The 12,344-nt window shown below is 40.0% G+C and overlaps 1 protein-coding gene across 1 annotated transcript in view; it reads left to right on the top strand.

The window, feature by feature from the left end:
• COL5A1 (collagen type V alpha 1 chain) overlaps positions 1-12,344 on the top strand; it is a 298,612-nt gene that overhangs the window by 196,010 nt on the left and 90,258 nt on the right. Inside the window, exons 23-27 of the mRNA XM_043985817.1 lie at positions 752-805; positions 1,887-1,931; positions 2,922-2,975; positions 6,826-6,870; positions 9,663-9,716. Coding sequence (XP_043841752.1) covers positions 752-805; positions 1,887-1,931; positions 2,922-2,975; positions 6,826-6,870; positions 9,663-9,716 — 252 coding nt within the window. The remainder of the gene's footprint in view (positions 1-751; positions 806-1,886; positions 1,932-2,921; positions 2,976-6,825; positions 6,871-9,662; positions 9,717-12,344) is intronic.

Here is a 12,344-nt window from a genome sequence, read left to right on the forward strand (position 1 = left end):
GGGAGCTGCTAGGTGGCACAGTGGATAAAGCACAGGCCTTGGATTCAGGAGGACCTGAGTTCAAATCTGGGCTCAGACACTTGACATTTACTAGCTATGTTACCCTGGGCAAGTCACTTAACCTTCATTGCACTGCACACAAAAAAAAAAGAAGAAAGAAAGAAAGAAAAAGAAAAAAGAAAAGAAAAGAGAAGAGAAGAAAGGCCTGATGTTGGAGGTCTCAAGCACTTAAAAACTGAGCTTTGAAAAAGGCTTAGGATTCTAATAAGTAGAAGCAAGGCAAGAATACTTTTCATGCCTGGGAGACAGATTCTTTAAAGGCATAGAGACAGGACATAGAATGTTGTATGTGAGTGACACCTTCTTTAATAACCTGTTCAAAACCCCTGTCATTCAGGAATTTACCTAAAGCTTTTTTTAAGCTTTTAAAAATTTTCAGTTTTTATCAACTCTGGACATCAAGTTCTATGTTTGCCTGTTGGGTGGAGTTGAATAATTTCCTACCACCCAAACGATATCTTTTAAGATGTAAGAGAACTGTTTAGTTTGAATACCAATTCGTTCTGCATAATTTTGTCCATGGATCCCAGTTCTTTGTCTCTGTCAATATTCAACATTTTCTACTGTTCTTGTTAATAGGCCTTGCAATAGAGCCAATTTTTAGGTTGGAAAGTCACTGCTTCTTCATGGAACAGACTGTTAATACCACTTTGGATTTTGTTCAGTCCCTTTGTTATTTCCTTTCTTACAGGGTCCTCAGGGAGAACCCGGCCCCCCAGGACAGCAGGGTAATCCAGGTGCCCAGGTGAGTCTTATCTGCCTGAAGGATGAAATTTCATGACCCAGAGACCCCAGAACCCAATGAGAGACACACTAATTAAGACACCTAGTTTTACAACTTTGAAAGATTTTTAGGAATTCTAGTCAATACAATGACCGACCATAGTTCCAAAAGACATAGTATGAAACAGGGTACCTACCTCCTAATAGAGAGGTGATAGAGTACAGATTGGGGCATGCGTGCGCCCACGTGTGCGCACGCACACACACACAATGGACATGGTGGTCAATTCAGAAATTTATTTTGCTTGACTAGAATGTTTGAAATTTTTTTTGTTTTTCTTACTTTCTCAGTGGAGATAAGGAGAGGGTGGTAGGAAGGAGAGAATGCAAATCTGAAAAATGAAATAAATTTTATTTTTTTAAAAAAAGACAGTTTGGGGGGCAGCTAGTTGGTACAGTGGATAGAGCACCAGCCCTGGAGTCAGGAGGACCTGAGTTCAAATTCGGCCTCAGACACTTGACACTCACTAGATGTGTGATCCTGGGCAAGTCACTTAACCCTCATTGCCCAACCAAAAAAATTTTTTTAAAAAGACAGTTTTGGGTCCTAGACCTATCAATGCTTTGGACAAGTCACTGAATCACTCTGAGCCTTTTTTCCTTATCTGTAAATGGAAAATAATTAATAATAGGTACCAAACCTGCCTCAAAAGGTCAGATATGATAATGAATTTGATGATGCTTTAGAAACTTGTAACAGTCTCTCCACAAATGTAAGTGGGCTTTATCATGGTTAGAATAATTTCCCCAACATGCAGTCATCCATTTAAGCCCATTCCTGAAAGCCTACTTCAACCACTGTAGTTCCCAAGTACTCCTCTCCCTTGACATGAGGCCTAGTCTGTTGCAGCTAATGCAGTATACCACATATTGCCAACAGTCAAGTACAGAGACGGGCATTTTGGGCTTTGGTGCATTTTATTCTCAGAAGGAGAATAGGATGGGAGGTCAATAAGGTAGAAAGAGGATATACACATACTAAGCAGATGTTCTGGGTAAATCAAATGATCTGACTTCTTTCCCTTCATTCATTTTGTTTCCAGGGTCTTCCAGGTCCTCAGGGTGCAATTGGTCCACCAGGAGAAAAAGTATGTACTTGTGCTTCCCACTTCCCCAGTACAAAATAATGTAATGGCCATTATCAGTATGCATTTGTCCATCTGACTACTTCCCCACTACCCCACCTCATTGCCCATTACACATCTGTTCTTGTCTGTATATAGGAACATTTAATCTGTCTATGTCCAGGCCAGGAAGAGGAAAATTGCACAGTTAATCTCTAATTCATAACATTTGCATTTGTTTTCCAGCTGAAAGGCAGCATTTTGAGGGCAGTAAAATGTCAGGATGTTTTCACTAAGATATTAACTAAGAAAACTTTGAGGCAAGGGATAAGAGTAGAGGTCTGGGTAACCAATAGAAGCCTCTGCCTTTCTGCCTCAGGCAGGGGAATTTTCGCTCTAAAACAAAGCATTTTCTGGGGCCGGCATGGGATTGTTTCTAATGAATTCTGCTGATGCATGACTCCCATGATTTGGGGGGCTTGGGGACCCCATGAGGTGAAAATTCTCCCAGATTGGCCACCTCATTTTGGTGAGGGTATTGGTTAGTGGAAGCTGAGTGCCCTGAATGAAAAACAGGGTTTGCTCAATGGAATTTCTTCATGGTGTAAACTGGTTCTAAAATGAGTCTTATAGCTTTTAAGATGTGCTCTTCCCTCCTCCTTTCCTTTGTGAGAGGCATCTTTCTGGCTATTTTCCTTCTATCTATCCTGCAAAGTTCTGAATCTTTGTGATGAATGAAGCATTTGGGATCCTGTTTGGTAAAAGCTTGGGTCCTGATTTCATTCATCGGTTTTAATGACTTGCATTTGAGAATATGATAATCAGCATCTCTCAATAGCATCTTCTGATTCAGACCTTGTCCAAGTCATGATAGATGATCCTCAAAAGTCACCTTGGGGAGAGGAAGGGGGTGGGGGTGTTACCATTTTCCCATATGTAGAATCAGGGAATACTAGACAAATATGTTACAAGTATTGACCACAGTGTGATTTCTTGTTGATCTTCTTTTCCTAGGGCCCCTTAGGGAAACCTGGGCTTCCAGGAATGCCTGGCGCAGATGGACCTCCTGTAAGTAGAGTTAAAGTTATTTGAATTAAATTTGTTGCATTAAATGGAGTTGAATTGAATGCTCTTCTTCTCCTGCATCCCAACTTCCCATCCCCCTAACACAGCAATCCACTCGCTCCCAGCCAGAAGATACATTTTACAGATCCATAAGGGTGGACATTTCTGAGCTTCATTTGACTCATACTCTAAGTCTGTTAATAAATACACATTAGGTCTCATGCCTGATTGCACAGTAATTATTGGGTTTGGGACATGCTTTTCATAATGTGTTTCAATCAAAGAGTGGCGATTGCCTTGGTGGGAAAGCTTTTATTTATTACTCTGTGTCATTTAATTATTGGAACCTACCCTGGCATCTTTAACAACTTGTGGAGGAGGGGAAGAGGAGGAAGAGAAATTGTCAGCTAGGTGTGAAATATTCTAAATGAGTAATCTGTTCTGTAGAAAGAAAGGGAGATGCTAAGTCCTAATAGCAATAGCAAGCTGTATTTTTAGTTTGCAGACAATGAAGGGTGAGAGAGAGGTGTGAATTTACAATATTGTAAGCTCAAAACTGCACTGCGAAATTGGAGATCTCTTGAAAATAGTTAAATTCACAAATCTAGTCCATGGTCAAGCTGTGCAAATTATAAAAAATAAGGTGGTTGAGGGGAAACAATGTAGAATGGGGGTAGTTTTTACTAGGTCATTCTATCTGTAAGGGCTATCATGGGTTCCCTTGATTATGTTGATTGCATATGGAATATTTTAGCTATTTCAATAAAAATAATAAGCCAAATCAGTTATTACAACTATACTATATTTTATAGTTTTAATAATGCCATAAGAAGACAAACTAAATAAAAGGTTAATTATGTTAATAATTATTTTGTATCTGATTAGTAAACAGCTCTGATTTAATTTTCATCTTTAGATCTGTGGCTTCTTAGCTCTAGCCCACAGATGGAGCCCTAACCCTAGCCACAGGAGAGCCAGGTGGTGCAGTAGATAGAGCACCTGGCCTAGAGTCAGGAAAAGCTGAATTCAAATATAGCCTCAGTCTCTTACAAGCTGTGTGATCCTGGACCAGTAACTTAACCCTGTTTGCCTCCGTTTTCTCATCTGTAAAGTGAGCTGGAGAAAGAAATGTCAGTATCTTTGCCAAGAAAACCCCAAATGGGGTCATGGAGAGTTAGACATGACTGAAACCACTGAGAAACAACAAACTAGCCACAGACTGTGATTTTGGGCACAGCCTAGATCCCATTCCATTCCTTCTCCCCTTCACCATTACCAAACCAGGCCATCGAATGAGCTATAATTCCTGGCCATAGGCTGACCTTTCAGTCATAAAAACAAACTGCATCTTTCGCTTGGACCAGCTCTTTTATTGGTGGGTGTTATTGATTCCAAAGTAGGCCAGACAGCAGCATGTGGATGTCTCCAGACAAATACCATGGAGTTACTTCAGTATACATATCCTCCTTATGGAGAATTAAGAAGACAATCTTTCTATATATACTTCAATATAGTAGGAAAGATCTACTCTTTTTTAAAACACATAAAAAGTTTTTTATCGATTGGGGGTTTTGGGTACATTTTTAATATTTATTTTAAACACATACAAAGTGAGAAAAGAGAAAATATTTTTGCCATATACACAGGAGAACACGAGAGGATTCAATATAAGACAATAAATTTCCATTAAAAAAACCTATGTAATAAATACTATGCATTGTTTTCAGAGCCGCCCAGCTTTTCTTTGCTTCTTTGTTGGTTTTCTTTTGTTCTCTGCTGTGTACTTTATTTTCCCCCTTCTCCCACCCTAAAGAAGGCTACAATTAAACATATATATATACACATAGATATCCATAAACATATACATGTATACACCTATATATTCATACATATATGTAAGCCTGTACTCTGCTTATTTCCATCTGTCATCTTTTTCTCTGAAGGTGGGTAGCATCTTCCTTCATAAGTTCAAATGTTTATCTAGGTCAACTAGCTCATCCTTTCCTACATCATAGCAATATTCCAACCCAATCACATCCTATCTGAGAGATCGTCTATGAAAATTTCCCCCCCAATTATTTTCTGCATTCCTTCTACTCTTGGCTGCATAGGTTTTATTTATACAAGAAAATTTTAATTTAACATAATTTTATTATTTTTTCTAATGCAGTAAAATAAAAGATACTCTTAAATATATACTTTTTACTTTTTTTAAACAGCCATCCAGATGTTAAGTTGTTTTGTTTTTGTTTTGTTTTGAACAGCCAACTCCAATGAGATTGTCAGTTATAGAGTATTATTTAAAATGCTTTTTTGGAGTAATGTGTCCCAAACTCCATGCTGTCTTCTTCAAATATGATACTCTCTGAAACTCATGGGAATTATGATGAATACAGTGGATATAGCAAAAGAGAGTAAAAAAAATCACTTTTGTGGGAAAAAAAATGGATCTCTGACAGAGAAAAAAAGTTGTTTCTTCACAGCCTTGTAGGTAATACTTTTGCTACACTTGAGTCAAAATGTAAAGTCCCCACCCCCACCCCCACCCCCTAGGCTCCAGATGTGTCAGAATGACCACCTCACTGCTTACTCCTAAGTAGTGCAAGAAAAACCTGTTTGTCAGACTGAATGGTCTCAAATAAACAGGGCCTCTGGGAACTGCTCCCTAACTTCAAATTTGGAAATATCTCCATGCAATCCTGATTTTTTGGAGGGAAATGAATCTGCCATCTGATGACCTGAATTCCAATCACAGTTCCTGCTAGAGTACCAACAGGAATACAGCAGTGGGCCGGGTAAAAATTTGGCCATGAGGCTATTTGCTGCATTAAGATACCCTTGAAGGCACAAAGACAGGGTTTTACACTTCCTGACTTGGTTGGCTTATTATGTACTCTTTGAAAAACTGTAAAATGCATTTTTAAGTATTAAAACCAAATACATAAATATTTCCCCCCACTTTAAACAAAGGCATTATTATAATGTTTCTATAAGTGATGGACCATAGGGTCCACGTGACTCTTCCACTGAGCTTTGGTTGAAGCAATATTTCTTGACGGTGACTATTTCTCTTCTTTAGTTTTCTAAATACTGGCTGATTGAACATGAAGCCAGAGTGATTAAAGTTCATTGAATAATAGACTGTGCTGGAAAGCTAGGCACTCCCAGACCTAAGAATGAATTTGTACATGCCTGAATTTAAAAGAACACTGGGGGTGAAGGGTGTATCAATTTTAGTTAGACCTGTTTCCCCATTTGCAAAATATAGGGCCTGGACTTCTGGATCTCAAAGGTTTCTCCCAGTTCCAGATGGGAATTCTAAGTGGGACATGAATTAAATAAGGTTGTGGCCTACAATCTCAGGATAAACTCCTTACCCATGTAAGTTGAGAAAGAACTATAATCAGTTCCAAGCTGAGTGATGGGAGCTGCTGATCTTAGCCCTTGTCAACAGCCTTTCATCTTGCTTTTCTTCTAGAAAACAGATATTTAAGTTTTTAGAGGCAGCATAGTGACAGCCAGTCTAGGAAGCTGTGATAGCTAGAGGTCAGAGGTCTGTTTTTTATTCCCCAGTTCTGCCATGGACTTGATTTTCTGGGTGAAAATTTGAGCAAATTGCTATTCTTGCCTGTGCCCCAATTCGGTCATCTGTAAAATATGTAATGGAGGGTGGTGCTGTGCTAGGACCACATTAAGATATGCTTGCAGGATGGCTTGAATTCTTTGGGGAAAAGAGTGAAAAGATCCACAGAAAGCATTGTTAATGATGTTATGAGAGAGATGAACCGTGAACCAGTGGTATTTTCCAAAGTGGTGCATGGAAGAACTCATTGTTCTTCTTTTCTGTCAACAGGGACATCCTGGCAAAGAAGGCCCTCCAGGGGAGAAAGGTGGTCAGGTGAGTCTCTTTCTAAAATGCCTTAGCCTCATCTAGGACATCTTTGTGCTGAAAGTTTCATCAAGTAAAAGACAGTACTCCTCTTTGGCATCTCAGAAGACTGGGCAGGTCCATCTAAGTATGTATGCACCAGGTAGGGCAGGCTTGAGGTGGTGAGACTGAAGAGAACCAGCTACCAGGAATTACTTCATGTGATCCTCAAGTCTTCCAGTCCAGCTAATCTGCATCTAAGCACTGCTCAATCCATTGTTTCAATTCTTGGTGGGATTCCCATTCTCTTCTATGCAATATAATAATCCGTGGTTATCATAAGAAGAGTGACTGAACCTGTGATTTCATTGATAGAGGAAACTCCCTTTATTACCAATACAGCTTGGCACCTTCTCTGCAGCTGATTGTTGCCTGCAGCACTGAAAGATTAGCTAACTTTCTCAGGGCCAAGTAGCCTATGTAGTCAGAGTTGGTATTCAAAGCTAGGTCTTCCTGGCTCCAAGGCCAGGTCTCTATCCACTACACCAAGGCTGCTGTTTCTATGGTTGCCATACTCTCATAATTCTTGTGCATCTATAACCTTAATATGACCCTTCAGGGGCAGCTAGGTGGTGCAGTGGATAGAGTACCAGCCCTGGATTCAGGAGGACCTGAGTTCAAATCCGACCTCAGACACTTGACACTTACTAGCTGTGTGACCCTGGGCAAGTCACTTAACCCCAGTTGCCTCACCAAAAAAAAAATATGACCCTTCAAATAAAAGGGAATCTGGTGTAAGTAGAGAGGGCAAAGGGAGAAGAACAAAAAAAAATAACTTGGAGTGAAAAAGATGCATTATTCTATAAATTTGCGAGTTTGCTTATTATAGTAGAAGAGATGGGATTAAAAGACCTTTAGTGCATTATTACATTTTTAAAATACTGGATATGTGGTTGTTTTTGTGTTGGGGAAAAAAAAACCTTTGCACATAAATCTTGATAATTTGTACAGTGTAATTTTCACAGTTTCCCTTTAAGAGAGGTCTCTTAGATATATCCCCCATAAATGGTATGGGGATAGAAAGAGGATTGTGAAGTCAGACATCCTCCAGAAGCCAACTCTCCCTCAGGATGTGTAGTGATCCATGTCAAATAATGGAGACGCTTTTGTGGGGGTGATAGAGGAGGGAAAAAATCATAGATTAAATGCAGTTGTTTCATGCAGGGTTCCCCTCCCTAATCTTTAAACCAATTAAACCATTTCTTTCTCTGCCCTCCAAGTAAATAGTTCAAAACTAGCAACCCTGAATTATGCAGTCTGGCTTTTTTAGGAAGGATGATCCATTGTTCTACTGTGTGCCCTGGTGCGTTGGAAAGGATTCATTAGTCTCTTTTACAGTAGCTTGGTCAGTTGGCCCGATCTTCACCCTTGCAAGTCCTGGATACCATCTGGCATGGAGAAATAGCACCTAAATCCATGACTAAGGCCTCTCCTCTACGTGACAATCAGCTATGTCTCTAGAATATCAACACTATACTCAGCAACCTAGGAGATTTTTGTCAAAATATTTTTTGAAAACATTAGGCAATCTGTAGGTGTTGGGCTAAAGGCTGTAACTTTCCCTGAATTATTGCCATAACCTCAAAAGGTTTCTAACAATCTTTAAAAATAAAGATTCCTCTTGGCTTAACCAAAGATCACCAGGAACTTTGTGGGACCAATTTCCATTGAATTAAACTTTGATGTCACTGCTTGATGTAATAATTCCAGGTGTTGGATCTGAGCTCTTCCCATTCTGTAAGGTGCTGGTTGTTTCATACACTAAATGAGATTTCCATCTATTGTTTTGGTTGTGGGTGTGGTTGAACCTTGATTGATTATGATGACAGAGTCCCCTACTAGACTGCTCACTATAGTTGCTCAACACCTTGGACATGACTAGTATTGTCCATTCTTTTTCAGCTCTTTACATCCTGTGCATGCTTAAGAAGTTTGTGTAGTAGTTGTTGAAATCAGCAGTTCACTGTGACCTTGCCTCACAAGGGTCATGGGCAGGAGACTACATTTTGCCCTGTTCTCTTTCCTCTTTCCCAATCCATTCAGTCACTATTCGTATGATGTCTTGGTTTATACCATAGCCATTTTCCCACCTCTCCACTCTGCTTAGCGGCACCTTCCTGTCAAAAATTTGCAAAGGCTAAAAAGGGAAACTGACAAAATGACACACTTGGGTTGTCTTCCTGTCATGCTGAAGGTTTTGAGATAGGCAAGGGATAGAATTTTACCAACTGAGGTTCTATAGTTGGAAAAGAAATTTAGGAGAGGTCTCAATATATTATAAAAAAAAAGAATGAGGATGACCCAAACTCTGCACATAAAGGGAACTTAATAAATGTCAACTGATTCCTTCAGTGGATAGGCAGCTGCCCAGAGGAGGGAGAGTATTTGAAGATTAATCTCTAATGGACATATGGGAACAAATGTTTTCAAACTTGGGATCTAAGGCAAGGTCATCCTTTGGTCATAACAAAACTATTTCACTCAAATACACTGGGAGTTCTTCATTAAAAGTCTTTGCTGTAGAAATATGATTTCACTTTCTTACACTCTTCATTTGGTACTACTTTCTCATAGGCTAAAAAACCATTTGTACTTAGAGTCATCATCTGTCTAGGGCCATAGGCCAAGGATGCTGATCTTCAATTTGGCCCAGATGAAGAAGAATCTTTTCCTTTACGTTGAGTCATCAAGTTGTCCAAAGTTATGAGGTAACAGCATGAATGGGTCATTGAAAAAAGCCTAATTGTTTTTTTAAATCCTAGGGCCCACCTGGTCCCCAGGGTCCAATTGGATACCCAGGTCCTCGCGGAGTCAAGGTAAGAACATGGCTCACAGCAGAAATTCTCTCTTCTTTCTCTGTCCTTTAATTCGGGACTTTAATCTTGTTGACTAATTTTACAGAATCTTTCTATGATTAAGCCTTGCCATAAACTCCCTATAGAAGTACTGACCGAACATGGCTACACTTGCCACACCTGATTAAATAACTATGCTGGGAGAATGGGAATGACATGAAGAAGAAGAAGAAGGAGAAGAAGGAGAAGAAGGAGAAGAAGGAGAAGAAGGAGAAGAAGGAGAAGAAGGAGAAGAAGAAGAAGAAGGAGAAGAAGAAGAAGAAGAAGGAGAAGAAGAAGAATACTAACTGACATAAGTACTTTAAAGTTTGCAAAACTCTATACAAATACTACATCATTTGATGAGAACGATTCTGATGTGAATCAGGAATGGAGAGAGAGTCTAGGACTAACAACTAAGGTGGTTGAAGTGTGAAAAATCATCAGTCAGGTTAGTCAGGCATCTGTCAGCAGAATGAAGTCCTTTAGCCTTGAGCTGTTTCTGTGGGTGGATACAATTTGTCAGGCTCTCCTGTCAACCTCTGAAATCCCTCTCAGGCTGCAGACCTCAGACTCAGGTGGCCAACTTGGAACCATCTCCCAGTAAAGCATGGAAAAATGTCTTAGGAGGCATTTTCACATTTAAAGAGAAAATCAGCCCCTCTTGGGAAGTCTGGCCCAATCAGAGTTGTTAAGAGAGGGAGTTCAGTGTGATCTGTGTCCATTTATCCAAAATTGTATTTCTGCGGTTTTAAAGGCCTCTAGAATCTTGTTAAACAAAGCACAGAGCACCACAGCAATATCCAAACACAAGTCCTGTGGTGTTTCATTAAAGTTAACTGCATCTGTTTGGAACTATGTAATTTAATCTATAGCTATGCAGTTCTCTTTGGATGCTTACATGCCGAGATCCGGGTATATGGTTGTAGTCTCCAGAATTATGAGTAGGAGGAGTCTCATTATCTGATAAAGTTGACTGAAAAGGCATTTGTAAATGGTATCTCACCTTTGAGGAAACAGGCTGCATTCTTCCTCCAGTGTTCATCTTTTTTTTTTTAAGAGAAAATATAGATAGCCTTTGATAAATCAAGAATGGGGGCTGAGTCAAATCAAGCCCCAGACACTCACTAGCTGTGTTACCCTGGAAAGGTCACTTAACCCTCATCCCCCCCCCCCAAAAAAAAACCCCAACAACTAACGAACAGAAAAGGGGCTGAGACTGGACCTGTGATCTCTTTGGTATAGAGACCTTCCTGGTACAAAAACTCCCTCTTACCTCTGGAACTGGAGAATTGAAGAGTGAGTTTTCTTGAGCACTGAAAAGTTAAATAATTTGCCCAAGGTCACACAGCCAGTATGTGTCAGGAAAGGACTTGAACTCAGTTTTTCCTGGCTGCAGGGCCAGCTCTCTATCTACTATGCCACACTATCTCTCAGGTCAGATTTACTTTTGAATTCTAACATAGTGTTTTACACTTTTTACAATGCTTCCATATTCCTTGATGACTTCATATTGTCCTCACAATGCAGGGAACTATTGTCCCTTTTTGATAGATAAGGAAACTGAAGCCCAAAGAGGTACAGTAGCTTTCCTGAGGATTACACAGCAAATTAGTGGTACTAGGACTGGGGTCTAGAACGATTCTCAATTAAGCATCTTTCCCCTATACTATATAGCTTCCCCAAAATCTCTTCTTTCCCCAAATCTCCCTCAGCATGGTTCAGCCAAAAAAAAAAAAAAAAAAGGTCTGCTGGATTTGAATGGTAGAAGCCACATTTGAGGCCTGCCTCTGCTAGTTTGCTATGTCCATAACCTTGTACAAGTCACTTGACTTCCATACCACCTAATTTCTATAAGATGAAAGGATTTGCCATAAATCAGAGGATGCAGAACTACAAGGAACCTCAGAGATTATTTAGTTTAACTTTCCATGCTGTACCTGCTCCCCTTTGACTTCCCACAATTCACTTATTTATTTTTAACTGAAAAGGCTCTGGCTTAGACCAGTTAAGTGGCTTGCCTAGGGTAATTAAGTGACAAATCTGAGATTTGAACCCAGGCCCTCTGACTCCCAATTCAGGCTCTTTCCACTGCACAGTACTGCTTCTCAGGCCTCTAAATCCTACAGTTCTCCACAGGAAAGGAAAATTAGGGGGTATCTAGGTGGCACAGTGGATAAAGCACCAACCCTGGATTCAGGAGGACCTGAGTTCAAATCTGACCTCAGACACTTGACACTTAGTAGCTGTGTGACCCTGGGCAAGTCACTTAACCCTCATTGCCCTGCCCCCCACCCAAAAAAGGAAGGGAAAATTAAATGCCTCCATTCCTTTCCTCCAGATCGTCTCATTGGAATGAACTGCAGCTGCAATAAAGGTGACAGATTAGGAAGAAGCTGATGATGGGAGCAATAGTATATGGTGAAAAATCTCTGGCATGAAGTTAAAAACATAGTTTCCCATAGTGCTGTGTTGTTAATTGAATACTTCTGTATTTCTAAGGGAGGGGGGAAGACGAGATATTTGCTTTAAAATTTTCATGATAAATAATTATATCTTGTCTCCCTGATCAGCATCCATTCGAGACATAAGCATGAAAGGAGCAATGTT

Source organism: Dromiciops gliroides, chromosome 2, assembly GCF_019393635.1.
Source record: "Dromiciops gliroides isolate mDroGli1 chromosome 2, mDroGli1.pri, whole genome shotgun sequence".
NCBI classification, from domain to species: domain Eukaryota; kingdom Metazoa; phylum Chordata; class Mammalia; order Microbiotheria; family Microbiotheriidae; genus Dromiciops; species Dromiciops gliroides.